General features: G+C 70.5%; 1 protein-coding gene across 1 annotated transcript; it reads left to right on the top strand.

Annotated features, from left to right (window-relative positions):
- The first annotated feature begins 9,357 nt into the window (after positions 1 to 9,357).
- On the top strand, positions 9,358 to 26,076 carry LOC137461466 (natural resistance-associated macrophage protein 2-like). Its single transcript, XM_068171194.1, has 5 exons — positions 9,358 to 9,459; positions 20,929 to 21,015; positions 24,282 to 24,418; positions 25,707 to 25,833; positions 26,064 to 26,076. Exons 2-4 carry the CDS (start codon positions 20,979 to 20,981, stop codon positions 25,800 to 25,802), a joined length of 270 nt encoding a protein of 89 aa, XP_068027295.1. The 5' UTR covers positions 9,358 to 9,459; positions 20,929 to 20,978; the 3' UTR covers positions 25,803 to 25,833; positions 26,064 to 26,076.
- The last annotated feature ends 1,429 nt before the right edge of the window (positions 26,077 to 27,505 follow it).

Here is a 27,505-nt window from a genome sequence, read left to right as displayed (position 1 = left end):
GGAGAGCGTTCGCCTGCACCAGGTGTGAAGATCCCCGGGGAGGGTCCCCCGGGAGGGTCCCCGAGGTGCCCCGGGAGAGGGAGAGGGCCGCGGGGGGGGCGGGGCTGGCGGAAGGGCCCCGGAGGTGCCGCGGGGCAGGCGGGAGCCGAGCAGGGGCGGCAGGCACTGAGGGGGCGGCAGGCACTGAGGGGGAGGTCAGGGTGGGCGCCGGCGGGGGGCGGGGAGCGGTGCTCCTCACCTCGGTGTCCCCCGGGCGGGGCCGAGGCGCCACAGCCCCCGGCCGCAGCCAGCCCTGGCCAGCGCCATCTTGGCCGGGCCGGGCCCCGCGCGCGGGGCACGCCGGGAGCGCCGAGCGCCGAGCGCTGATTGGCTGCGGCTCCGGCCCCCGCGCGCGGGGCACGCCGGGAGCGCCGAGCGCTGATTGGCTGCGGCTCCGGCCCCACGTGACGGCGGCCGGAAGTGGCGGTCATGTGACCGCGGGCGGAAGTGCCTCTGCCGGGCCGCGCGGCCGCACGGCGCCGAGCGCTGCCCCCGAGCCGAGCCTGGCACTCTCCGGGGCTTAGCGGCGGGACCCACCGTGGTTCGTTCCCGGTGGCCTTGGGTCTGGTCCACTCCGGAGCTCGGAGCTGAGCACCCAGGGCCCGGTCACGCTGGCCTGGCTCAGGGTCTGGCCGGGAACTCCGCGGCGCTTGCGGCCGCGCTCCCCCCCGGGCTCGTTACCGGCGGCCTGGGCCCGCGGCCGGCGCTGGGCCTCGTCCGGAGCTCGGGGCCGCCCCTCCGTGCCGCCCCTCCGTGCCCCTTGGGCCCTGTTAGCGGTGGTCTGGGGCACGGCCACTCCAGCACCCTCCGAGCCTTCCCCACCCCCTCCTCTTCCCCTGGCCCCTTCAGAGGCGCCGCCGCTGGGGGCTGAGCCCTTCCGCGGCCCTGTGAACGGCGGAGCGCCCCGCGCCGGGCCCGGGGGGAGGCCAGATGCCCGGAGGAGCCCAGTGAGGGACGGGGCAGCGGCCAGCAGAGAGGCCTTGCTCCATCCCGGAGCTCCGTGGGTGCCCGCCCCGGGCGGCTCTCCCCTGCTCGCCCCCCAGCGTCCCGGGCCCGGAGCCAGCTCCCCGGGGCCGCGCCGGGATGTGTCCATCCCTCCCACGGGGGCGGCCGAACCGGTTCCGCAGCTGCCCTGCGTGCTTTCGCCGGGCTCCTCTGTTTGTCCTCCCGTTCCCAGCGCCCTGAGAGACGGCACCGAGCTGCGCTTGGGAAAGGAGCGGCGGCTCCGCGGCCCACGAGCACCTCCCTGCCCGGGGCACGGGCGCCGCCTCCGCCCGGCCCCCGCGCTCCCCCGTGACCCCTGGCTTGGGAGATGCTGCTGCCAGCCCAGCCCAGCCCTGGCTGCTCCCCGCTGCCGGGGGGGCAGGCAGCGCTGCGTGGCGCCGCCGCGCACGGCTGCCCTCGTGGGGCCGGACACGCACCGCCCGAGCCTTTGCCCCGCCGCCCGCTGCGCCCGGGGCCGCTTCGCCTCCGCCTTATCGGAAGGCAGCGGCGGGGCCCCTTTGGCGGAGCGGCGGGCGGCGAGCCCGACAAAGCCCCGGGGGTTATCGGCGCGCCCCGGCGGGGCTCGGGCCGGCAGGGATCGCCGATAAGGGATCGCATTGATCCGGCTGGCAAGGCACCGCCTCTTATCAAGCCTGCACGTAGGGCGGCTGGAAAGTGCCCTGGAAGGTGCCAGCTCGGCCTCTAATCTGTCCCAACAGCTCTTGGAGGAGCAGAGTCCAGGTCGTCTCCTCCCCTAATCACCAGGCTGATGTCCCCCCGTGGCCTTTCCGCTGCCTCCCGGATCGATAAGCTCTGACCCCCCCCCCAGCCCCAGGCTGCCGCTCAGCACGGGGCTGAGGCTCCACACATCAAGGCGGCTGCTGTGTGTCCCCCCCCTCGTTAACAGCCCCCTGCCCCTCCCCGCCCCCCATTTATATCCCTTAATAAATGATAAAGGCCCTGGAGGCTCCCAGCCGGCCCTGGGCTCCCTCCCGCGGGGGACTCTGCACCAGCGGCTGGGGCCCGTGGGTGGAGGAGGGCAGGGAGGGAGGGGAGCCGGTGGGGAAGGGTGGGGACAGCTCTTATATAGGCAGAGGGAGGCTGGGGTGCCTGCTCCAGAAACCAGAGAGGAGGAGGAGGAGGGAGGAGGAGGAGGAAGGAAACCAACAGCAACCATGCCCAAGAGACACAGCCTGGAGCAGAGCCCCTCTGGGGTTGTGAGCTGAGTGAGTAGCACAGAGCCCTGGCTGGGAGCTGAGTGAGCAGCACAGAGCCCTGGCTGGGAGCTGAGTGAGGAGCACAGAGCCCTGGCTGGGGGCTGAGTGAGGAGCACAGAGCCCTGGCTGGGGGCTGAGTGAGGAGCACAGAGCCCTGGCTGGGAGCTGAGTGAGCAGCACAGAGCCCTGGCTGGGAGCTGAGTGAGCAGCACAGAGCCCTGGCTGGGGGCTGAGTGAGCAGCACAGAGCCCTGGCTGGGGGCTGAGCGCCCCAGAGGAGCCCTGGCTGGGGGCTGAGCGCCCCAGAGGAGCCCTGGCTGGGGGCTGAGCGCCCCAGAGGAGCCCTGGCTGGGGGCTGAGTGAGCAGCACAGAGCCCTGGCTGGGGGCTGAGTGCCCCAGAGGAGCCCTGGCTGGGGGCTGAGTGCCAGCCCCAGAGGAGCCCTGGCTGGGGGCTGAGTGCCAGCCCCAGAGGAGCCCTGGCTGGGGGCTGAGTGCCAGCCCCAGAGGAGCCCTGGCTGGGGGCTGAGTGCCAGCCCCAGAGGAGCCCTGGCTGGGGGCTGAGTGCCAGCCCCAGAGGAGCCCTGGCTGGGGGCTGAGTGCCAGCCCCAGAGGAGCCCTGGCTGGGGGCTGAGTGCCAGCCCCAGAGGAGCCCTGGCTGGGGGCTGAGTGCCAGCCCCAGAGGAGCCCTGGCTGGGGGCTGAGTGCCAGCCCCAGAGGAGCCCTGGCTGGGGGCTGAGTGCCAGCCCCAGAGGAGCCCTGGCTGGGGGCTGAGTGCCAGCCCCAGAGGAGCCCTGGCTGGGGGCTGAGTGCCAGCCCCAGAGGAGCCCTGGCTGGGGGCTGAGTGCCAGCCCCAGAGGAGCCCTGGCTGGGGGCTGAGTGCCAGCCCCAGAGGAGCCCTGGCTGGGGGCTGAGTGCCAGCCCCAGAGGAGCCCTGGCTGGGGGCTGAGTGCCAGCCCCAGAGGAGCCCTGGCTGGGGGCTGAGTGCCAGCCCCAGAGGAGCCCTGGCTGGGGGCTGAGTGCCAGCCCCAGAGGAGCCCTGGCTGGGGGCTGAGTGCCCCAGAGGAGCCCCTGGCTGGGGGCTGAGTGAGGAGCACAGAGCCCTGGCTGGGAGCTGAGTGAGGAGCACAGAGCCCTGGCTGGGAGCTGAGCGCCCCAGAGCCCCCCAGGCTGGGAGCTGAGCGCCCCAGAGCCCCCCAGGCTGGAGCTGAGCGCCCCAGAGCCCCCCAGGCTGGGAGCTGAGCGCCCCAGAGCCCCCCAGGCTGGGAGCTGAGCCCCCCAGAGCCCCCCTGGCTGGGAGCTGAGCCCCCCAGAGCCCCCCCTGGCTGGGAGCTGAGCCCCCCAGAGCCCCTCTGGCTGGGAGCTGAGCCCCCCAGAGCCCCCCTGGCTGGGAGCTGATCCCCCCCCAGAGCCCCTCTGGCTGGGAGCTGAGCCCCCCAGAGCCCTGGCTCTGTCTGGGTGACCTCAGCAGCCCTCTGGGGGCAAGCCCCCCCGGGGCAGGCAGCAGCCTCACCCCAGACTCCCAGCAAGACCTCAGCCTGGTCCCAAGCTCCCCTCAGTTCCTCACTCATCCCTGGATCCCCCCCAGCTCCCTCAGCCCCCCCAAAATCCACCCCCCCCATCCCCAGCAGGGCAGGGAGGGGATTCTGCCTCTCTGCTCAGGGCACAGCTGCAGCTCTGGGGGCAGCTCTGCAGCCTCTGTGCCAGGAAGGCTCTGGAGGGGCTGGAAGGTGTCCAGGGCAGGGCCAGGAGGAGGAGCAGAGGGCTGGAGCTGAGCACAGCCTGGGGGGGTTGGGGTTGTGCAGGCTGGGGAGGAGAAGGCTCCAGGGAGAGCTCCTGGTGGCCTCCCAGGGGCTGCAGGAGAGCTGGGGAGGGGCTGGGGAGGCTGCCTGGGAGGGACAGGACTGGGGGGGCTGGAGTAGAACTGGGAGTGGGGAGACTCAGCTTGGCTGTGAGGAGGAAGCTCTGCCCCAGGAGGGTGCTGAGAGCCTGTCCCAGGCTGCCCAGGGAGCCTCAGGCCTGGAGGGTGCTGAGGGCCAGGCTGGAGGTGGCTGTGAGCTGCCTGCCCCGGGGGGGGGCTGGGGCTGGCTGAGCCTTGGGGTCCCTCCCAGCCCTGGGGTCCTAAAGTCCCTGAACCCCCCCAGCCTCATCCCAACCCCCCCAAATCCATCACTATCCCACCCCTGGCTTGCCCCAAAATCCCCCCCAGCCCCACCCCAAAATGCTGAACCTCCCCCACCCACCCCCCCCAAACACCACAGCCTCAGCCCCAGCCCCCCAGGACCCCCCAGGACCCCCCCAGCTCCCCCTCCCTGCGTCCCAAACAGCTCAGCGCCAGAGGCTGCAAACCAGGGCTCGTTCCCAGGGGATCAGCAGCGCCCCCCACGCGGCTCCCCCGAGCTCAGCACCACATCCCCATTCCCCCCCCCGAGCTCAGCACCCACATCCCCATCCCCCCCCAGCGGCTCCCCGAGCTCAGCACCACATCCCCCCTCCCCCCCAGAGCTCAGCACCACGTCCCCATCCCCTCCCCAGGGCTCCAGCACCACATCCCCATCCCCCTCCCCAGAGCTCAGCACCACATCCCCATCCCCCTCCAGCTGCTCCCCAGGGCTCAGCACCACATCCCCATCCCCTCCCCAGGGCTCAGCACCAGGTCCCCATCCCCTCCCCAGGGCTCAGCACCAGGTCCCATCCCCTCCCCAGGGCTCAGCACCACATCCCCAGCTGCTCCCCAGGGCTCAGCACCAGGTCCCCCATCCCCTCCAGCTGCTCCCCAGGGCTCAGCACCACATCCCCATCCCCCCACCAGCTGCTCCCCAGAGCTCAGCACCACATCCCCATCCCCCCCCAGCTGCTCCCCAGGGCTCAGCACCACATCCCCATCCCCCCCAGAGCTCAGCACCACAGGGCTCAGCACCACATCCCCATCCCCCCCAGAGCTCAGCACCACATCCCCATCCCCCCCCAGCTGCTCCCCAGGGCTCAGCACCACATCCCCATCCCCTCCCCAGAGCTCAGCACCACATCCCCTCCCCCCCAGAGCTCAGCACCACATCCCCATCCCCTCCAGCTGCTCCCCAGGGCTCAGCACCACATCCCCATCCCTCCCCAGGGCTCAGCACCACATCCCCATCCCCTCCCCAGGGCTCAGCACCACATCCCCATCCCCTCCCCAGAGCTCAGCACCACATCCCCAGCTGCTCCCCAGGGCTCAGCACCACATCCCCAGCTGCTCCCCAGGGCTCAGCACCACATCCCCAGCTGCTCCCCAGAGCTCAGCACCACATCCCCATCCCCTCCCTAGAGCTCAGCACCAGGTCCCCATCCCCCCCAGCTGCTCCCCAGGGCTCAGCACCACATCCCCAGCTGCTCCCCAGGGCTCAGCACCACATCCCCAGCTCTCCCCCGAGCTCAGCACCACATCCCCAGCTGCTCCCCAGGGCTCAGCACCAGTTCCCTCACTTCCATCTCTCCCATCCATGAATTCCCCAAACTCTTTCCCCCTCCCCCCAGATCCTCTGCCCCCATCCCAACCCTCCCAGAGCCTCATCTCCCTTCCCCAACCCTTTGGAGCCTTCCCCCCCTGCCCTGCCAGCTGCCCCTGGCCCTCCCCTGCTGAGCTTTGGGTTTCTCCTCCCCCCCAGCCCTGGCTCCAGCTCCTGCCTCTCTCCCCTGGGCACCCCAGCAGCCCCCCTGGGCCTGTGTGGGGTTGGAAGCTTTGCCTCTGGAGCAGGCAGGGAGCTGCCCCCCCCCGGCCCAGGCAGGGCAGGGGCTCAGGGGATGCCTCTGCCTCAGCCCAGGGCCTGCCCCAGGGCCCAGCAGAGCTCTCCTGCAGCTGCCAGGGTGGGGAAAGCTCAGGGGGGGTGGTGCCCGGGAGTGGGGCTGGCAGGGGGCTTGTTGCAAGCAGAGAGCAATTAACTGAGGCCAGCAATTAACTGAGGCCAGCAATTAAACCTCCTGGGAGGGAGAGCAACAGAGTGGGGGCAGGGGAGCTGCTGGGCAGGGAGCTGCTGGGCAAGGGAGCTGCTGGGCAAGGGAGCTGCTGGGCAAGGGAGCTGCTGGGCAAGGGAGCTGCTGGGCAGGGAGCTGCTGGGCAGGGAGCTGCTGGGCAAGGACCTGGGAGTGCCCTGGTGGAGCTTGGAGTGTCCTGGAGGACCCTGGAGGGTCCTGGTGGACCTTGGAGTCCACCCTGGAGGACTCTGGAGGGTCCTGAAGGGTCCTGGAGTCCACCTTGGAGGGTCCTGGAGGACCTTGGAGTCCACCTTGGAGGGTCTGGTGGACCTTGGAGTCCACCCTGGAGGGTCCTGGTGGACCTTGGAGTCCACCCTGGAGGACTCTGGAGGGTCCTGGAGGACCTTGGAGTCCACCCTGGAGGGTCCTGGAGGACCTTGGAGTCCACCCTGGAGGGACCTGGAGGGTCCTGGAGGACCTTGGAGGGTCCTGGAGGACCTTGGAGTCCACCCTGGAGGGTCCTGGAGGACCTTGGAGTCCACCCTGGAGGGTCCTGGAGGACCTTGGAGTCCACCCTGGAGGGTCCTGGAGGACCTTGGAGTCCACCCTGGAGGGTCCTGGTGGAGCTTGGAGTCCACCCTGGAGGGTCTGGAGGGTCCTGGAGGACCTTGGAGTCCACCCTGGAGGACCTTGGAGTCCACCCTGGAGGACCTTGGAGGGTCTTGGAGGGTCCTGGAGGACCCTGGAGGGTCCTGGTGGAGCTTGGAGTCCGCCCTGGAGGGTCTGGAGGGTCCTGCTGGCCGATCCCCTCTCCATGGCACAGCCATCCCAGAGTGGTTTGGGTCGGAAGAGGCCTCCAGAGGCCACCCAGGGGCCAACCCCCTGCAGCCACCAGGGACACATCCAGGCAGAGCAGGTTGCTCAGAGCCTCACCAGGAGGCCTCAAACACCTCCCTGGTCAGCCTGCTCCATGGCTCCAGGGGCTCCTGGAGGGCCTCAAGGAGGGCAGCAGGGCAGGGGAGGTGCTGCTGCCCCTCTGCTCTGCCCCTGGGAGGCCACAGCTGGAGGAGGCCTGGGGCCAGCTCTGGGCTCCCAGCTGCAGAGGGCCAGGGGAGGGCTGGGGAGAGCCCAGGGGGGGCTGGGAAGAGGCTGAGGGGACCTGGAGCAGCTCAGGCTGAGAGCCCTGGGGCTGAGAGCCTGCAGCAGAGCAGCCCCAGAGGGGCTCTGAGCAATGCTCTGCAGGAGCTGCAGGAGCTGGGGGGGGGCAGGAGCCTGGGGCTGGCAGCTGCTGAGTGGTGCCCAGGGCCAGGCCAGGGGGCACAGAGTGGAGGCCAGGAGGCTGCAGCAGGGCAGGAGGAGGAAGCTGTTTGGGGTGAGGCTGGCTGGGGGCCTGGAGCTGCCCAGGGAGGCTCTGTCTGGAGTCTCCTTCCCTGCAGGGCTCCCAACCCCCCCTGGCTGTGCCCCTGGGTGCCCTGCCCTGGCAGGGGCTTGCTCTGGGTGCTCTCCAGAGCTCTTCTTCCCCCAGGCCCCCAGGCTGGGGCTTGCTTAGAGAATACTCCCTGATGCTTTCAAGGCTTCAGCTGCAGGGGGAGAGGAATCCTGTGCAGGAGCAGCATTGATCCCTGGTGCAGCAGGAAAAGCCACCCCCAGCCTCTCCTCCCCCAGAGCTGAGCTGCTCTGTGCTGCACTCAGCAGCCACTGGCACAGAGCTGAGCCTGCAGCCAGGGGCTGGTTTGGCACAGCTGGGTGCAGAGGGCCTGGCACAGCAGGCTGCCTCCTGCCCTGCCTCTTGGCCTTGCTTGGGGTGGACAAGGGTCACCCAGGGAGCCTCAACCCGGCCCCCAGCATGGGCACCAAACCATGGCCCCAGCTGCCAGGGCCACAGGGGGCTGGAAGCCCTCCAGGGGTGGAGGCTCCACCACCTCCCAGGGCAGGCAAATGCCAGCTGCTGGGCAGGGCACAGGCAGGGTCCTCACCCTGCCCCCAGGGGCTGGGCAGCTTCCCCCTGCCAAGGGAGCCAGGGGCTGGGGGAGGGCTCTGAGGGGCACAGAGCCCAACCCTGAGTCAGCACTGCCCCAGGGCACCCCCAGCCCCTGGCCCTCAGCACCACAGCGCTCTGGAAGGGGGCTCAGGGATGGAGGCTCCACCAGCACCTCCCTGGGCAGGCTCTGCAGGGCAGAAATTGATCCTCAAGGCCAACCTGAGCCCCCCCTGGGGCAGCCTGAGGCCTTCTCCTCTCCTCCTGGCCCCAGAGCCCAACCCCCCCTGGCTCCAGGCTCCTCTCAGGCACTTGCAGGGAGCCAGGAGGTCTCCCCTCAGCCTCCTCTCCTCCAGCCTCAACCCCCCCAGCTCCTTCAGCTGCTCCTCCCCCCCCAGCTCCCTTTGCCCTTCCCTGGCCCTGCTGCAGCCCTCACAGTCCTCCTGGCCCTGAGGAGCCCAAGGCTGCCCCCAGGCTGCCAGCTGTGCCCCCCCCCCAGTGCCCAGCCCAGGGGCACCATCCCTGCCCTGCTCCGTGCCAGGCTGCCGCTGGTCTCTGTGCCCTGCCCAGGGCTGGTCCCTGTCCCCTCTGTGTCCTCTGCCCTGCTCCGGGGCTTGGTGTCCCCTGCCCTGGGACCCTCCCGTGCTGGGTCCCCCGCGGGGCTGCCCCGGGGGCTGTGAGCATCCCGGGGGCTGTGAGCTCCCCGCGGCGCTTCCCGCGCCCTCGCCAGGAGCCTCTGCTTCGCACCGGGGCCTGCCCCGGGGCCCAGCCCTCCGTACCGGGGCGGCTCCGTGTGCGGCTCCGCCGTGGCCGGGGCCTTACACCGGGGCTCGGCTCCCCCCGCACCGACCCCGCGCTCCCCGCTGCGGAGCCTGCCCCGGGGCTCAGCGCCCCGCGCAGCGCCCAGGCCCCGCCCCCCGGTGGCTCCGGCCCCGCCCCGCGGCCCCCGCCTCCCCAGTGATCCGGCTCCGCCCCGTGGCCCCGGCCCCGCCCCTCTCTTACTCAGGCTCCGCGCCGTGGCCCCGCCCCCCGGTGGCTCCGGCCCCGCCCCGTGCCCCCGGCCCCGCCCCTCTCTGACTCAGGCTCCGCGCCGTGGCCCCGCCCCCGGTGGCTCTGGCCCCGCCCCGTGCCCCCGGCCCCGCCCCCTGCCTCCGGTCGCGCCGAGCCCGCGTCACGGCGCCCGGACACGCAGGCGGCGGCGCGGAACGGGGCCGGGGCCGGGGCCGGGGCCGGGGCCGGGGCATGAGGAGGCGGCGGCGGCTGCGGGACCGGCCGGGGACGGCCGAGGCGGTGAGTGGGGGTGTCGGTGATCCCCGGGGGGTGTCGGTGATCCCCGGGGGATGTCGGTGAGCCCCGGGGGGTGTCGGTGTTCTCCGGGGGGTGTCGGTGATCCCGAGGGTGTCGGTGAGCCCGGGGGTGTCGGTGATCCCGGGAGGTGTCGGTGAACCCCGGGTGTCGGGTGGGCGGGTGATCCCGAGGGTGTCGGTGAGCCCGGGGGTAGTCGGTGATCCCCGGGGGGTGGGGGGTGTCGGTGTTCTCCGGGGGGTGTCGGTGATCCGAGGGTTGTCGGTGAGCCCGGGGGGTGTCGGTGATCCCCGGGGGGTGTCGGTGTTCTCCGGGGGGTGTCGGTGGGACCCCCTCGTGAGCCCGGGGGGGGCTGGGGCAGGGGTCGTGCCGGGGGGGGTTCCCCTGGATGTGCTGGGGGCACCCCCGGCCCCGGAGCGATCCCGAGGGATCCCAGCGGTGCTCGGGGGGGGATCCTCCCGTGGGGAGTGGCGGGGGGGGGGACCCTGGGGGGTCTCCGTCGGTTGTGTGGGGTTGGACCCCCCCGGGTTGATCCCTGGGTTGATCCCTGGGGGATCCCTGGGTCGCTTTTGCCGGGGGTGCCACGGAGCCGCCGGGGCTCAGGGACCCCCCCCCGGCCTGGGCTGTGGCTGTGAGTGACCTTGGGGTGGCCCCGGGCGTGGGGGGGGCTCCGAGGGACAGATCCTGGCAGCGGTGGACCTGGCCCTGGCACAGCCTGGCTCTGGCCCTGGCACAGCCTGGCCCTGGCACTGCCTGGCTCTGGCACAGCCTGGCTCTGGCCCTGGCACAGCCTGGCTCGGCACTGCCTGGCTCTGGCACAGCCTGGCTCTGGCCCTGGCACAGCCTGGCCCTGGCACTGCCTGGCTCTGGCACAGCCTGGCTCTGGCCCTGGCACAGCCTGGCCCTGGCACTGCCTGGCTCTGGCACAGCCTGGCTCTGGCCCTGGCACAGCCTGGCTCTGGCCCTGGCACAGCCTGGCCCTGGCACAGCCTGGCTCTGGCCCTGGCACAGCCTGGCTCTGGCACAGCCTGGCTCTGGCTCTGGCACAGCCTGGCTCTGGCTCTGCCTGGCTCTGGCTCTGGCACAGCCTGGCTCTGGCACAGCCTGGCTCTGGCACTGCCTGGCTCTGGCCCTGGCACAGCCTGGCTCTGGCACTGCCTGGCTCTGGCTCTGGCACTGCCTGGCTCTGGCCCTGGCACAGCCTGGCTCTGGCACTGCCTGGCTCTGGCACAGCCTGGCTCTGGCACAGCCTGGCTCTGGCCCTGGCACAGCCTGGCTCTGGCACTGCCTGGCTCTGGCTCTGGCACTGCCTGGCTCTGGCTCTGGCACAGCCTGGCTCTGGCACAGCCTGGCTCTGGCACAGCCTGGCTCTGGCCCTGGCACAGCCTGGCTCTGGCACTGCCTGGCTCTGGCTCTGGCACTGCCTGGCTCTGGCCCTGGCACAGCCTGGCTCTGGCACTGCCTGGCCCTGGCACAGCCTGGCTCTGGCTCTGCCTGGCCCTGGCACAGCCTGGCTCTGGCTCTGGCACTGCCTGGCTCTGGCTCTGGCACAGCCTGGCTCTGGCACAGCCTGGCTCTGGCTCTGGCACAGCCTGGCCCTGGCACAGCCTGGCTCTGGCTCTGCCTGGCTCTGGCACAGCCTGGCTCTGGCCCCTGACACAGCCTGGCCCTGGCACAGCCTGGCCCTGGCACAGCCTGGCTCTGGCACAGCCTGGCTCTGGCTCTGGCACAGCCTGGCTCTGGCACAGCCTGGCCCTGGCACAGCATGGCTCTGGCTCTGGCACTGCCTGGCTCTGGCACAGCCTGGCTCTGGCTCTGGCACAGCCTGGCCCTGGCACAGCCTGGCTCTGGCTCTGGCACAGCCTGGCTCTGGCACAGCCTGGCTCTGGCTCTGGCACAGCCTGGCCCTGGCACTGCCTGGCTCTGGCCTCTGGCTCTGCCTGGCTCCTGGCTCTGGCACAGCCTGGCTCTGGCACAGCCTGGCTCTGGCCCTGGCACAGCCTGGCTCTGGCTCTGGCACAGCCTGGCTCTGGCACAGCCTGGCTCTGGCACTGCCTGGCTCTGGCTCTGGCTCTGCCTGGCTCTGGCTCTGGCTCTGGCACAGCCTGGCCCTGGCACCTCCTGGCTGGCTCCTGGGGGGTGCTGTGCAGCCTGGGGCAGAGCAGCCCCGGGGGGGGGGGGAGCTGGGGGAGGGTTCAGGAGGCTCTGCAGGGGGGGGGGAGGAGGAGCCAGGCTCTGCCCAGCGGTTGCCCAGGGGCAGGGGGCACAGGGTGGAGCCCAGGAGCCTGCAGCAGGGCAGGAGGAGAAGCCTTGGGGGTGAGGGTGGCAGAGCCTGGGGCAGGCTGTGAGGCTTCCCCCCCGGGGAGAGCTTCCAACCCCCCTGGCTGTGGCCCTGGGTGCCCTGCCCTGGGTGCCCTGCCCTGGCAGGGGGCTTGCTCTGGGTGCCCTGCCTGGGTGCCCACCCTGGGTGCCCTGCCCTGGGTGCCCTGCCCTGGGTGCCCACCCTGGGTGCCCTGCCTGGCAGGGGGCTTGCCCTGGGTGCCCACCCTGGGTGCCCTGCCCTGGCAGGGGGCTTGCTCTGGGTGCCCACCCTGGGTGCCCTGCCCTGGGTGCCCTGCCCTGGGTGCCCTGCCCTGGCAGGGGGCTTGCCCTGGGTGCTCTCCAGGGGTCCCTTCCAGCCCCCCCCCCCGTGCTGGGTGCTGTGCTGAGGCAGGAAGGGCACAGAGCAGTTGGCTCCTGGGCCAAGCTTGGCAGAGGGCAGCCTGAGCCTGGCACAGCCTCAGCCTGCCAGGTGCCAGGGGCTGGAGCAGCCCTTGGAGGAGGCAGCTGGGGTGGGCACAGGCTGGGCAGTGGGCAGAGGGAGGAGCCAGGGGCAGCTGGGGGGGGGGGCAGGCGAGGGAGCCCCAGCCCCAGGTGCTGCCTTTGGGCCCTGGGGAGCAGTTTTGATCCCCAGGCCGCGAGGGGAGGCTCTGGGAGGCTCCCTGGAGGTGTTCAGGGCCAGGCTGGAGGAGGCCTGGAGCTGCCTGGGCTGGAGGGAGGCTGAGGATCAGCCAGGAGCAGGCAGGGAGCAGCCAGCAGGGCTCAGCAGCGCCCCCTAGGCTCTCCCCATCCCCCCCCCCGGGCTCTCCCATCCCCCCCCGGGCTCTCCCCATCCTCCCCCCCGGGCTCTCCCCATCCCCCCCCCGGGCTCTCCCCAGCTCCCCCCCCCGGGCTCTCCCCAGCTCCCCCCCCGGGCTCTCCCCATCCCCCCCCCGGGCTCTCCCCATCCCCCCCCCCCGGGCTCTCCCATCCCCCCCCCCGGGCTCTCCCCCATCCCCCCCCCCCGGGCTCTCCCCCATTCCCCCCCCGGGCTCTCCCCAGCTCCCCCCCTGGGCTCTCCCCATCCCCCCCCCGGGCTCTCCCCAGCTCCCCCCTGGGCTCTCCCCATCCCCCCCCCCGGGCTCTCCCCATCCCCCCCCCGGGCTCTCCCCAGCCCCCCCCCTGGCCCTCTGCAGCTGGGAGCCCAGAGCTGGCCCCAGGCCTCCTCCAGCTGTGGCCTCCCTGGGGCAGAGCAGAGGGGGGAGCAGCACCTCCCCTGCCCTGCTGCCCCCCAGGACCCCCAGAGACACTTTGCTGCCCGTGGGGAGCCCCCAGCTCCTCCTGGCTGGCAGAGGGCTCTGGGGTGGCACTGCCAGCCTGGCACGGGGGGAAGCTTTGGAGGGTGAGCCCCAGGGGCTTGGCAGCTGCTGGTGCTGATAGGGGACCCCAGCTGGCCCCCACCCAGGCCAGGGCTGCTCTGCAAGCAGATAGGTAGCTGGGGCTGGCCCCACAGGCAGCACTCCCAGGGGGATCTGCTCCCTCTTGGCCCTTAGCCCCGGGCTGAGTCCTCCCTGGGGGCTGCTGCTGGGCTCAGCACTGCTCCCCCTGCCCAGAGAGGGGAGGGAGCTGCCCTGGAGCTGTTGTCAGCACCTTGGGGGGGTGCTTAGGAAGAGCCCTGGGGGGCACTCACCATAGGCAGCAGGCCCTGGGCACAAGGCCAGGGGCAGCCTGGAGGGCAGCAGGAAGGGGGAGGTGCTGCTGCCCCTCTGCTCTGCCCCAGGCAGGCCACAGCTGGAGGAGGCCTGGGGCCAGCTCTGGGCTCCCAGCTGCAGAGGGCCAGGGGAGGGCTGGGGAGAGCCCAGGGGAGCCAGCAGTAAATTTGCTGATGACACCAAGCTGGGGGCAGGAGTTGATCTGCTGGAGGGCAGAGAGGCTCTGCAGAGGGACCTGGCCCAGGCTGGGCAGAGGGGCAGAGGCCAAGGGCAGGAGATTGAACACATCCAAGTGCCTAGGCTGTGCACATTGGCCACAGCAACCCCATGCAGTGCTGCAGGCTGGGGTCAGAGTGGCTGAGAGCAGCCAGGCAGAGAGGGACCTGGGGGTGCTGGTTTGATGGTAGGATGAACATGAGCCTGCAGTGTGCCCAGGCAGCCAGGAGGGCCAATGGCATCCTGGCCTGCAGCAGGAAGAGTGTGGCCAGCAGGAGCAGGGAGGTCATTCTGCCCCTGGACACTGCACTGGTTAGGCCACACCTCGAGTCCTGTGTCCAGTTCTGGGCTCCTCAGGTTAGGAAGGAGGTTGAGCTGCTGGAAGGTGTCCAGAGAAGGGCAACAAAGCTGGGGAGGGGTCTGGAACACAGCCCTGTGAGGAGAGGCTGAGGGAGCTGGGGTTGCTTAGCCTGGAGAAGAGGAGACTCAGGGGTGACCTTATTGCTGTCTACAACTACCTGAAGGGAGGTTGTAGCCAGGCAGAGGTTGGTCTCTTCTCCCAGGCCACCCAGCACCAGAACAAGAGGACACAGTCTCAGGCTGCACCAGGGGAAGTTCAGGCTGGAGGTTAGGAGGAAGTTTTAACACAGAGAGAGTGATTGCCCATTGGAATGGGCTGCCCGGGGAGGTGGTGGAGTCACAGTCACTGGAGGTGTCCAGGAGGAGACTTGATGGGGTGCTTGGTGCCATGGGTTAGTTGATTGGGTGGTGTTGGATGATAGGTTGGACACCATGATCTTGAAGGTCTCTTCCAACCTGGTCTATTCTTCTCCTCCCCCTCTCCTCCCCCTCTCCTCTCTTCTTCCTCTCCCCCTCTCCTCTCTTCTTCCTCTCCCCCTCTCTCCTCTCTTCTTCCTCTCCCCCTCTCCTCTCTTCTTCCTCTCCCCCTCTCCTCTCTTCTTCCTCTCCCCCTCTCCTCTCTTCTTCCTCTCCCCCCTCTCCTCTCTTCTTCCTCTCCCTCCTCTCTCTCTCTTCTCTCCCCCTCTCCTCTCTTCTTCCTCTCCCCCTCTCCTCTCTTCTTCCTCTCCCCCTCTCCTCTCTTCTTCCTCTCCCCCTCTCCTCTCTTCTTCCTCTCCCCCTCTCCTCTCTTCTTCCTCTCCCCCTCTCCTCTCTTCTTCCTCTCCCCCTCTCCTCTCTTCTTCCTCTCCCCCCCTCCTCCTCTCCTCCAGCTGCCTACAGACCATTGCTGTATTCATACGCGGGGGGGTGCAGTTCCGCCGCTTGGCCACTAGACGGCGCGCCGCGGGCGGCTCCCGGCAGTGTTATCTCTGTGCGTCAGCGCTGACTCTGCTGGGCGCGGAGGCTTTGAACTGAGTGCTGGTGGGGGGAAAGCAGGCGGGAGATGCTCTGCAGCTGTTGTTTGCTGCTGTTTGCGGCAAGGTGCAGCTCCGGCAGGCTGCTGCCGCTGGGCTGCTTCCTAGTCGAGCTGGGACGGCGGCGTTGGGTTACTGTCCTCCTCTCTCCGCAGCCGTGGAGAGGGAATAGTGGAGCCTGGGCTCAGAGCGGGAGCAGGCTCCCTTCAGGACTCGGTCGATTCCCTCCAGACAACAGGGGTCGGTCCTGGTCGGGGTCGGTCCTGGTCGGGGTCGGTCCGTGGGGTCGGTCCTGGTCGGGGTCGGTCCTGGTCGGGGTCGGTCCTGGTCGGGGTCGGTCCGTGGGGTCGGTCCGTGGGGTCGGTCCTGGTCGGGGTCGGTCCTGGTCGGGGTCGGTCCTGGTCGGGTCAGTCCGTGGGGGTCGGTCGGTCGGTCCTTGGGGTCAGTCCTGGTCAGGGTCGGTCCGTGGGGTCGGTCCTGGTCGGGGTCGGTCCGTGGGGTCGGTCCTGGTGTCCGTGGGTCGGTCCTGGTTGGGGTCGGTCTGGTCGGCTGGTTGGGGTCGGTCTGTGGGGTCGGTCCTGGTTGGGGTCGGTCCGTGGGGTCGGTCCTGGTTGGGGTCGGTCCTGGTTGGGGTCGGTCTGTGGGGTCGGTCCTGGTTGGGGTCGGTCCTGGTTGGGGTCGGTCTGTGGGGGTCGGTCCTGGTCGGGGTCGGTCCTGGTTGGGGTCGGTCCGTGGGGTCGGTCCTGGTCGGGGTCGGTCCGTGGGGTCGGTCCTGGTCGGGGTCGGTCCGTGGGGTCGGTCCTGGTCGGGTCGGTCCTGGTCGGGGTCGGTCCGTGGGGTCGGTCCTGGTCGGGGTCGGTCCTGGTCGGGGTCGGTCCCTGGTCGGGGTCGGTCCGTGGGGTCGGTGTCGGTCCGTGGGGTCGGTCCTGGTCGGGGTCGGTCCGTGGGGTCGGTCCTGGTCGGGGTCGGTCCTGGTCGGGGTCAGTCCATGGGGTCGGTCCTGGTCGGGGTCGGTCCGTGGGGTCGGTCCCTGGTCGGGGTCGGTCCTGGTCGGGGTCGGTCCGTGGGGTCGGTCCTGGTCGGGGTCGGTCCGTGGGGTCAGTCCTGGTCGGGGTCGGTCCTGGTCGGGGGTCGGTCCGTGGGGTCAGTCCTGGTCGGGGTCGGTCCTTGGGGTCGGTCCTGGTCGGGTCAGTCCATGGGGTCGGTCCTGGTCGGGGTCGGTCCTGGTCGGGGGTCGGTCCTTGGGGTCAGTCCTGGTCGGGGGTCGGTCCTGGTCGGGGTCGGTCCTGGTCGGGGTCAGTCCTGGTCGGGGTCGGTCCTTGGGGTCAGTCCTGGTCGGGGTCGGTCCGTGGGGTCAGTCCTGGTCGGGGTCGGTCCTGGTCGGGGTCAGTCCTGGTCGGGGTCGGTCCTTGGGGTCAGTCCTGGTCGGGGTCGGTCCGTGGGGTCGGTCCTGGTCGGGGTCGGTCCTTGGGGTCGGTCCTGGTCGGGGTCAGTCCATGGGGTCGGTCCTGGTCGGGGTCGGTCCTGGTCGGGGTCGGTCCTTGGGGTCAGTCCTGGTCGGGATCGGTCCGTGGGGTCGGTCCTGGTCGGGGTCGGTCCTGGTCGGGGTCGGTCCGTGGGGTCGGTCCTGGTCAGGGTCGGTCCTGGTCGGGGGTCGGTCCGTGGGGTCGGTCCTGGTCAGGGTCGGTCCGTGGGGTTGGTCCTTAGGGTCGGTCCTGGTCGGGGTCGGTCCTGGTCGGGGTCGGTCCTGGTCGGGGTCGGTCCGTGGGGTCGGTCCGTGGGGTCGGTCCTGGTCGGGGTCGGTCCGTGGGGTCAGTCCTGGTCGGGGTCGGTCCGTGGGGTCAGTCCGTGGGGTCAGTCCTGGTCAGGGTCGGTCCGTGGGGTCGGCCCTCGGGAGTCGGCTCGCACGGCAGGGCGGGCTGACGGTTGCCGGCAGGCGGCTCGGAGGAGACGGCAGCAGCGAAGGCTCCGGGGTCGGCCAGCTGCGGCGGTTCTCGGGGCTGATGCAAACAGCCTCGGGGGCAGAATGCGGCTGCGTTAGGCGGCGGAGTCTCCTTTGCTGAGCTTAAAGGAGCAGCGGGACTCGGAGGGGTCCCGGGCTCGGTGTAGTATAGGCACGAAGAGCGCTTTAGTCTTCCCTGGGGGCTCACAGGGCTCACACCCGGCGGCTCCTCTCCCGCTGTGGCGGCGCTGGGCATGTGTGCACCCGGTCTCGATCAAGTCCTCTCTCCCCGGCAGCTGGGGGAGGGGGGGGTTGAGTGCAGCCTCAGCAGGTTTGCTGCTGACCCCAAGCTGTGAGGTGCAGCAGACAGCTGGAGGGAAGGGATCCATCCAGAGGGAGCTGGGCAGGCTGGAGGGAAGGGATCCAGCCAGAGGGAGCTGGGCAGGCTGGAGGGAAGGGATCCAGCCAGAGGGAGCTGGGCAGGATGGAGGGAAGGGATCCATCCAGAGGGAGCTGGGCAGGCTGGAGGGAAGGGATCCAGCCAGAGGGAGCTGGGCAGGCTGGAGGGAAGGGATCCATCCAGAGGGAGCTTGGGCAGGCTGGAGGGAAGGGATCCATCCAGAGGGAGCTGGGCAGGCTGCAGAGCTGGGCACAAGCCAACCTCAGGAGTTTCAACAAGACCAAGGGCAGGGTCCTGCAGCTGGGTCGAGGCAATCCCAGGCACAAATGCAGGCTGGAAAGCAGCCCTGAGGAGAGAGCCTTGGGGGTGCTGGGCGAGGAGAAGCTCAGCAGGAGCTCTCAGTCTGCACTTGCAGCCCAGAAAGCCAAGCAGAGCCTGGGCTGCAGCAGCAGAAGTGTGGCCAGCAGGGCAAGGGAGGTGATTCTCCCCCTCTGCTCAGCTCTGGGCAGACCCCACCTGGAGTCCTGCCTCCAGCTCTGGAGCCCCTAGGACAAGAGGGATGTGGAGGGGCTGGAAGGTGTCCAGAGCAGGGCCAGGAGGAGGAGCAGAGGGCTGGAGCTGCTCTGCTGTGAGGACAGACTGAAGGAGTTGGGGCTGTTCAGTCTGGAGCAGAGAAGGCTCCCAGGTGACCTCATTGTGGCCTTCCAGGCTCTGCAGGGGGCTGCAGGAAGGCTGGGGAGGGACTGCTCAGGATCTCAGGCAGTGATAGGACTGGGGGGAATGGACTGAAGCTGGAGGTGGGGAGATTGAGGCTGGAGGGGAGGAGGAAGTTCTGCCCCATGAGAGTGGTGAAGCCCTGGACTGGGTTGTGCAGGGAGGTGGTTGGGGCCCTGTCCCTGGAGGTGTTTAAGCCCAGGCTGGCTGAGGCTCTGGCCAGGCTGATCTGGTGTGGGGTGTCCCTGCCCATGGCAGGGGGGGTTGGGGCTGGATGATCCTGGGGGTCCCTTCCAGCCCTGACTGATGATGTGAGACTGTTTGGGCACAATGTGGCTTCAGCACAGCCTGGAGCTGGTGGTGGAGGCAGGACCCAACCTTTGCCTGCCTGGGCTGGGCTCAGCTCCTTGCAGATGCTGCTGTGCCTCCCTCCTCTCCTCCCGGCCCCAGGGCACCTCCTGCTGGCACAGGAGAGGCCTGGAGGGAGATGAAGGCTTTCAGATCCCAGCCCTGTGTCCTGCTGAACTTGGACCTGGCCTTGGGGGGGGTTGGCCTTGGAGAGCCCAGGGAGCAGCAGCAGGGAATCACTGGGGCTGGGGAAGACCTCTCAGATCATCCAGTCCAAGCAGCCTCTGCCAAGGCTGAGGCTGACCCCAGGGCTCAGCACCACAGCTCCAAGGCTTTAGATCAGCTCCAGGCCTGGGGACTCCACCACCACCTCCCTGGGCAGCCTGGACCAGGCCCTGACCACTCTGCAGGGGCAGAAATTGATCCTCAAGGCCATCCTGAGCCTGCCCTGGGGCAGCCTGAGGCCTTCTCCTCTCCTCCTGGCCCCAGAGCCCAACCCCCCCCCGGCTCCAGGCTCCTCTCAGGCACTTGCAGGGAGCCAGGAGGTCTCCCCTCAGCCTCCTCTCCTCCAGCCTCAAACCCCCCCAGCTCCCTCAGCTGCTCCTTCCTCCCCCCAGCCCTCTCCCCCAGCCCCTTCCCCAGCTCCCTTTGCCCTTCCCTGGCCCTGCTGCAGCCCTCAAAGTCCTCCTGGCCCTGAGGAGCCCAAGGCTGCCCCCAGGCTGCCAGCTGTGCCCCCCCCAGTGCCCAGCCCGGGGGCAGCATCCCTGCCCTGCTGCTGCTGCCCACAGCACTGCTGCTCCAGCCCAGGTCCTGGTTCCTTCCCCCCTGGGCTGGATTTAAAGCCACTCTGGGATGGCCTTGAGGGAGGCTCCAGCTGCCCTCTGCAGGGTGAGCTGTGGCTGCCAGAGTGGTGCCTGGAAGGGGAGGCTTGGGCTGGGGTTTGTCCTCTCCTGGTTCCTTGGTGGAGTTTCAGGGCAGTTCCTGCCTCCTGCTCTGGCAGCTGCAGCTCCCAGGCAGAGCCTTCCACAGGGAGCTGCAGAGCTCAGGCAGGGCTGGGGAGCTGCAGGAGCTGCAGGGCTGGGCAGGAGCTGCAGGAGCTGTGAAGGCTGAGGAGCTCCAGGGCTTGCAGCTGCTGCCCCTGGGCCCTGCAGCCCCTGCAGCTGCTGCCCCTGGGCCCTGCAGCCCCTGCAGCTGCTCCTCCTCGGGCCCTGCAGCCCCTGCAGCTGCTCCCTCTTGGCCCTGCAGCCCCTGCAGCTGCTGCCCCCTGGGCCCTGCAGCCCCTGCAGCTGCTCCCTCTTGGCCCTGCAGCCCCTGCAGCTGCTGCCCCTGGGCCCTGCAGCCCCCCTGCAGCTGCTGCCCCTGGGCCCTGCAGGCCCCCTGCAGCTGCTCCCTCTTGGCCCTGCAGCCCCTGCAGCTGCTCCCTCTTGGCCCTGCAGCCCCTGCAGCTGCTGCCCCTGGGCCCTGCAGCCCCTGCAGCTGCTCCTCCTCGGCCCTGGCAGCCCCTGCAGCTGCTCCCCTCTTGGCCCTGCAGCCCCTGCAGCTGCTGCCCCTGGGCCCCTGCAGCCCCTGCAGCTGCTCCCTCTTGGCCCTGCAGCCCCTGCAGCTGCTGCCCCTGGGCCTGCAGCCCCTGCAGACTGCTGCCCCTGGGCCCTGCAGCCCCTGCAGCTGCTCCTCTTGGCCCTGCAGCCCCTGCAGCTGCTCCCTCTTGGCCCTGCAGCCCCTGCAGCTGCTGCCCCTGGGCCCTGCAGCCCCCTGCCAGCTGCCTGCCCCTGGGCCCTGCAGCCCCTGCAGCTGCTCCCTCTTGGCCCTGCAGCCCCCTGCAGCTGCTGCCCCTGGGCCCTGCAGCCCCTGCCAGCTGCTCCCCTCTTGGCCCTGCAGCCCCTGCAGCTGCTGCCCCTGGGCCCTGCAGCCCCTGCAGCTGCTGCCCCTGGGCCCTGCAGACCCCTGCAGCTGCTCCCTCTTTGGCCCTGCAGCCCCTGCAGCTGCTGCCCCTGGGCCCTGCAGCCCCTGCAGCTGCTCCCTCTTGGCCCTGCAAGCCCCTGCAGCTGCTGCCCCTGGGCCCTGCAGCCCCTGCAGCTGCTCCCTCTTGGCCCTGCAGCCCCTGCAGCTGCTGCTCCTGGGCCCTGCAGCCTCTGCAGCTGCTCAGCCTTCACAGCTCCTGCAGCTCCCCAGCCCTGCAGCCCCTGCAGCTCCTCCTTGGCCTTGCAGCCTTTGCCAGAGGATGGCCTGGTTGGAGCAGAGCTGCAGATGAGAGAGTCCAGCCCTGGCCTAGCATCTCCTGCACCCCACTCCTAGAGCTCCTGAGCATCCAAAGCTCTCCAGGGCTGCAGCTCACAGAATGCTTTAGGCTGGAAGGGACCCAGCCCAGCCCAGCCCCCTGCAGGAGCTCCAGCAGCCTCTTGGCTGCTTCTCTTGCCCTGCCTGAGAGTCTCTTTTCCCTCTGCCCTGCAGCCAAAGTCTCCAGTCTGACCCAGGCTCCAGGACCCTGCAGAGCTTCCACCATGGGCAGCTCAGGCACGGAGCAGAAGGCAGCCTACGGTAAGGCTCCCCCGGCCCTGACCCTCCCAGGCCTCCCCCAGGCGCCCTGGGACCTGCTCTGCTCATTGGCTGCTGGAGCCCCCCCGGGGGGGCAGCGACCCCCAGGCCTCTGGGCAGGAGATTTGCAGCCCCTGCAGCTGCCCTGGGCCCTGCAGCTGCTGCCCCTGGGCCCTGCAGCCCCTGAGCCCTGCAGCCCCTGCAGCTGCTGCCCCTGGGCCCTGCAGCTGCTGCCCCTGGGCCCTGCAGCCCCTGCAGCTGCTCTTCAGCCCTGCAGCTCCTGAGCCCTGCAGCCCCTGCAGCTGCTCCCCCCTGGGCCCTGCAGCCCCTGAGCCCTGCAGCCCCTGCAGCTGCTGCCCCTCAGCCCTGCAGCTCCTGAGCCCTGCAGCCCCTGCAGCTGCTGCCCCTGGGCCCTGCAGCCCCTGCAGCTGCTCTTCAGCCCTGCAGCTCCTGGGCCCATGCAGCCCCTGCAGCTGCTCAGCCTTCACAGCTCCTGCAGCCCCCTGCAGCTGCTGCCCCTCGGGCCCTGCAGCTCCTGAGCCCTGCAGCCCCTGCAGCTGCTGCCCCTCGGCCCTGCAGCCCCTGCAGCTGCTCAGCCCTGCAGCCCCTGCAGCTGCTCTTCTTCAGCCTCAAAGCCCCTGGAGCTCCTCCTCAGCCTTGCAGCTCCTTAGCCCCTGGAGCTGCTCCCCAGCCCTGCAGCCCCTGGAGCTCCTTCCCCAGCCCTGCAGCCCCTGCAGCTCCTTCCCCAGCCCTTCCAGCCCCTGCAGCTCCTTCCCCAGCCCTTCCAGCCCCTGCAGCTCCTTCCCAGCCCTTCCAGCCCCTGCAGCTCCTTCCCCAGCCCTGCAGCTCCTTCCCCAGCCCTTACAGCCCCTGGAGCTCCTTCCCCAGCCCTGCAGCCCCTGCAGCTCCTTCCCCAGCCCTTCCAGCCCCTGGAGCTCCTTCCCCAGCCCTTACAGCCCCTGGAGCTCCTTCCCCAGCCCTTCCAGCCCCTGCAGCTCCTTCCCCAGCCCTGCAGCCCCTGGAGCTCCTTCCCCAGCCCTTCCAGCCCCTGCAGCTCCTTCCCCAGCCCTTCCAGCCCCTGGAGCTCCTTCCCCAGCCCTTGCAGCTCCTTCCCCAGCCCTGCAGCCCCTGCAGCTCCTTCCCCAGCCCTTCCAGCCCCTGGAGCTGCTCCCCAGCCCTGTCCATCGGGAGGAACCAGCCCATCCTGTGCAGCCCGAGGTCTCCTGCCCTGTGCTGCGGGGCAGGCGGGTGCCGGGGTGCCGGGGGGGGGCAGGGGAGGAGGAGGAGGAGGAGGAGGAGGAGGAGGAGGAGGAGTTTGCTCTGATGATGCAATCAGCAGCTGGGTAAAAGAGCCGCCCGGGGTCGGCTTCTCCTCCTCTAGGCCAGGCGGAGCGCTGCCGACTCTGCCGCTCCTCGGCATGCCGCGGCGGGACCGGAGTGAGCGGCGCTGGGGGGCGGGGGGCAGGGGTTAGGGGGCAGCCGGGGGGGCAGGGGGTTAGGGAGCAGCCGGGGGGCAGGGGTTAGGGAGCAGCCGGGGGGCAGGGGTTAGGGGGCAGCCGGGGGGCAGCCGGCAGCCGGGGGGGCAGGGGTTAGGGGGCAGCCGGGGGCACAGCCGGGGGCACAGCCGGGGGCACAGCGGGGTCGGCAACAGCCAGGGGTCGGGAGCAGGGGAAAGCCGGGGGGCAGGGGGGCTGGCGGCAGGAGTGGGACAGGAAGCAGCCCGGGGGGCTCGGGAGCAGGCAGCAGCCCGGGGGGGGCAGGGGGGGCAGGGCAGGGTCGGGGGACAGGGGGCTTGCAGCAGCCCGGGGGGCAGGAAGCAGCCGGGGGTCGGGGGGGCAGTCAGAGTCGGGGAGGAACGGGGGGCAGGTAGCAGCCCAGGGGGGACAGCCGGGGGATCGGGGGGCAGGGGGGCTGGCAGCAGCCTGGGGGTCGGGGGGCAGAAAGCAGCCGGGGGTTGGGGGGGCAGGGGGTGCTGGCAGCAGCCTGGGGGGCAGGCAGCAGCCCCGGGGGTCGGGGGCAGGGGGGCAGGCAGCAGCCCGGGGGGCAGGGGGGCAGGCAGGGGTCGGGGGACGGGGGGCAGGCAGCAGCCTGGGGGGGCAGGCAGGGTTGGGGGGGCAGGGGGCTGGCAGCAGCCCGGGGGGGGCAGGGGGGCAGGCAGGCAGGGTTGGGGGGCAGGGGGCTGGCAGCAGCCCCGGGGGGCAGGCAGGCAGGGTCGGGGGCAGGGGGGGCAGGCAGTAGCCCCGGGGGGGGCAGGGGCAGGTTTGAAGCCAGGGCAAGAGGTCTGCCGCCGGCTGGAGCAGCCCTGCAGCCCTTCCCGGGGGGGGTTGAGCTCCGCAGCTCTCCTGGAGAGCCCCCGGGGGCCGCCCCTGCTGCCGGCCGAGGAGCAGGGGGGAGGCTGCGGGGGGCGTCCTGGCTGCCCCCTGGCTGCCCCCTGGCTGCCCCCTGGCTGCCCCCGGCTGCCCCCTGCCCTCCGTGCCCCGGAGCGGGGCCGGGATCCCGCAGCAGGGCAGAGCTCAGCCCCCGGGGCAGGGCTGCGGGGAGCCGAGGCTCCGGGACAGGGCTCCGGGACAGGGCTCCGGGACAGGGCTCCGGGACAGGGCTCCGGGGCTGCCCCAGGGGGCGCTTAGGGGGGGCTCAGGCTCCGGGGCAGGGCTCTGGGGCTGCCCCCAGGGGCGCTTGGGGGGCTCAGGCTCCAGGGCAGGGCTGTCTGGGGCTGCCCCAGGGGCGCTTGGGGGGCTCAGGCTCCGGGGCAGGGCTCCAGGGCTGCCCCAGGGGCGCTTGGGGGGGCTCAGGCTCCGGGGCAGGGCTCCGGGGCTGCCCCAGGGGTGCTTGGGGAGCTCAGGCTCTGGGGCAGGGCTCTGGGGCTGCCCCCAGGGGCGCTTGGGGAGCTCAGGCTCCGGGGCAGGGCTCTGGGGGCTGCCCCAGGGGCGCTTGGGGGGCTCAGCCCCCGGGCAGCTGCCTCCTCGGGGCTGTGGGACAGGGGAGGGCTGGGGAGGGGGCTCAGGGACTTGCACTTCCTTGGCTCTTAATGACCTTAATTAGCGCTGCCTGGCTGCCTTTCGCTCTGCCTCTGGCTCTTGCCAGGCCCCTGCCAAGTTCTCCTCTGCCTCCAGTGGTTTTCCCTCCTTCCTCTTCTGCTTCTCTGGAGGCTTCCAAGCCCCCCCCACCCCCCCCCGGGATGTGTTCCTGGGTGCCCAGCTCTGGACTGGATGCTCTCCAGAGGTCCCTTCCAAGCCTCCTGTGACTCTGTGCCCCTCTCCCCCCCACAGATGCTGCCCCTGGGGAGCAGGGGGAGGTGGTCAGCACCATATCCAGCAGCAGGAACCCCCTGCAGCCACCCGAGGGCTCCGAGGAGCCTTTCACCACCTACTTCGACAGCAAGGTTCCCATCCCCGAGGATGAAACAGTGAGTGAGGAACCTCCCCCCAGCCCCCTGAGCCCTGGGGGGCTCAGCCCCCTGCCCCCTGGCTGCTGGGCCCCCCCACCTCCCCTGGCGTGGGGGGTGGGCAGGGGACTGCTGGAGGGAGGTCTGGGGGAGAACCCCAGGATGGGGCTGGGAGGGAGCTCAGAGCTCAGCCACGGGCAGGGACCCCTCCCAGCAGCCCAGGCTGCTCAGGGCCTCATCCAGCCTGGCCTTGGACACCTCCAGGGAGGGGGCTGGGGTCTCCCCAGCCCGGCAGGGTGGTGCAGGCTCTGTGCTTGCTGTGCAGTTAATGATTCATGGCTCAGGGTTTGCTGAGCAGCTCCAGCAGCAAGGTCTGGGCCTGGTCTGTAGCCCCAGGGGAGGAGGAGACCTTGGTCCTTTGTTCCCTTATCAAGGAGAGGAGCTGGAGCTGGCCTCTGCCTTTGTCCCCAGCTCCTCTCTTAGGCTTTGGGTGAAGCATCCCAGGGCAGCAGCTGCCCCTGCAGGCCCTGGGGAGGTCATCTCCCACCCTAGGGCCTCTCCTTGGCTGCCTCTTGACCCTAAAGCCTTTAGATGAGGGCCAGAGGTTGCTGAAGGGTTTGGGGTGGGAGGCAGGACCCAGGTCTGACCTCATCTGCTGGGGCAGTGAGGAGGTGAAGGCCAAGCCCTGGAGGGAGGTCTGTGGGGATGGGCAGCAGGAGCTGGGAGTGCTGCTGGGCACCAGGCTGCCCTGAGCCTGCAGGGAGACCTGGTGGCCAAGGGGGGGCAGGGGCAGCCTGGGGGGCATCAGGAGAGGGAGGATCTGCTGCTGCCTGCTGTGCCCTGGGGAGGCCTCAGCTGCAGCACTGGGCCCAGGTCTGGGCTCCCCAGCAGAAGGAGGACAAAGAGCTGCTGGAGGGAGCCCAGCCCAGGGCCCCCTGAAGGTGCTGAGGGCTCTGGAGCAGCTCCCACGAGGAGCTGGGGGTGGGCAGCCAGGAGAGGAGGAGGAGGAGGAGGGCTGAGGGGGAGGATCTCATCCGGGCTGGGTGTCAGGGGGATGGGGCCAGACTCTTCTCAGTGGTCCCCAGGGACAGGACCAGAGGTGCTGGGCACAAACCTGGCCCTGCAGGAAGCTGCCTCCGGGCAGGAGGAGGAATCCTTCGGTGTGAGGCTGCAGCAGGCTGCCCAGGGAGGCTGGGAAGCCTCCTCTGGGTGTGTCCCTGGGTGCCCTGCCCTGGGTGCCCTGTCCTGGGTGCTCCCCAGAGGTCCCTTGCAGCCCCGCTGCAGCCTGCGCCCTGCTCTCCCCCCGCAGCAATCCTGCTTCAGCTTCCGCAAGCTCTGGGCCTTCACGGGGCCTGGCTTCCTGATGAGCATTGCCTACCTGGACCCTGGCAACATCGAGTCCTGACCTGCAGTCAGGGGCTGTGGCAGGCTTCAAGGTGAGGGCAGGACCCCAGGGCTGGGGCTGGGGCTGGGCAGCCCCCCCGGGGGCATCGCCGCTGCGCCAGCAGGCAGCCCCTGGGAACCCTCCGGCCGCGGCTCCTGGGCTCTGCTTCTGGAGCCTTAGCCTCCAGCAGAGGTGGCCTGGGGGTGGGGAGGGGCTGGGCAGGGTGCAGAGCTCCCTGTGGCCCTGGGACCATCACCTCCCTGCCCCCTGTCCCCTCCACAGCTGCTCTGGGTGCTGATGCTGGCGACCATCATCGGGCTGCTGCTTGCAGCGGCTGGCGGCCAGGCTGGGGGTGGTGACAGGGGCTGCACCTGGCTGAGGTCTGCCACAGGCAGTACCACAAGGTAGGTGGCACTGGGGCAGGGCCCTGGGCAGGGCTGGCTGAGGAGTCCCCCCTTGCCAGGGGCCCCTGCTGCCCAGGCAGTGCCAAGGGCTGCCTGGGAGGGAGCTCAGGGGGGCTGCTGCTTGAGGAGAGGTTTGGTCATGGAAGGGCTCAGGCTGGGAGGGAGCTCAGGGCTCAGGCTGGCAGGGAGCTCAGGGCTCAGGCTGGGAAGGGGCTCAGGGCTCAGGCTGGGAGGGAGCTCAGGGCTCAGGCTGGGAGGGAGCTCAGGGCTCAGGCTGGCAGGGAGCTCAGGGCTCAGGCTGGGAAGGGGGCTCAGGGCTCAGGCTGGGAGGGAGCTCAGGGCTCAGGCTGGGAGGGGGCTCAGGGCTCAGGCTGGGAGGGAGCTCAGGGCTCAGGCTGGGAGGGAGCTCAGGGCTCAGGCTGGGAAGGGGCTCAGGGCTCAGGCTGGGAAGGGGCTCAGGCTCAGGCTGGGAGGGGGCTCAGGCTCAGGCTGGGAGGGGAGCTCAGGGCTCAGGCTGGGAGGGGGCTCAGGGCTCAGGCTGGGAAGGGGCTCAGGGCTCAGGCTGGGAGGGGGCTCAGGGCTCAGGCTGGGAGGGAGCTCAGGGCTCAGGCTGGGAGGGGGCTCAGGGCTCAGGCTGGGAAGGAGCTCAGGGCTCAGGCTGGGAGGGAGCTCAGGGCTCAGGCTGGGAGGGGCTCAGGGCTCAGGCTGGGAGGGAGCTCAGGGCTCAGGCTGGGAGGGAGCTCAGGGCTCAGGCTGGGAGGGAGCTCAGGGCTCAGGCTGGGAAGGAGCTCAGGGCTCAGGCTGGGAAGGAGCTCAGGGCTCAGGCTGGGAGGCAGCTCAGGCTCAGCCAGCTCCAAGCCCCTGCCATGGGCTGGGCTCCAGAACAAGAGGACACAGTCTCAAGCTGTGCCAGGGGAGGTTGAGGCTGGAGGTGAGGAGGGAATTCTTCCCAGAGAGAGAGATTGGCCCTGGGGATGTGCTGCCCAGGGGGGTGGTGGAGTCCCCAGCCCTGGAGGTGTTCAGGAGGAGCCTGGCTGAGGCCCCTTGGAGCCATGGCTGAGTTGCTCAGATGGTGCTGGGGGAGAGGTTGGACTTGGTGATCCCAAAGGTCTCTTCCAACCTGGTCTATCCCCTCCCCATCCCCTCTCCTCCCCATCCCCTCTCCTCCCCATCCCCTCTCCTCCCCATCCCCTCTCCTCCCCATCCCCTCTCCTCCCCATCCCCTCTCCTCCCCCATCCCCTCTCCTCCCCATCCCCTCTCCTCCCCATCCCCTCTCCTCCCCATCCCCTCTCCTCCCCATCCCCTCTCCTCCCCATCCC

This window comes from Melanerpes formicivorus, unplaced genomic scaffold, assembly GCF_026170545.1.
Source record: "Melanerpes formicivorus ecotype bairdi unplaced genomic scaffold, bMelFor1.0.p_v2 SCAF_2301, whole genome shotgun sequence".
Classification (NCBI taxonomy): domain Eukaryota; kingdom Metazoa; phylum Chordata; class Aves; order Piciformes; family Picidae; genus Melanerpes; species Melanerpes formicivorus.
This window is presented reverse-complemented; position numbering and strand designations above follow the sequence as displayed.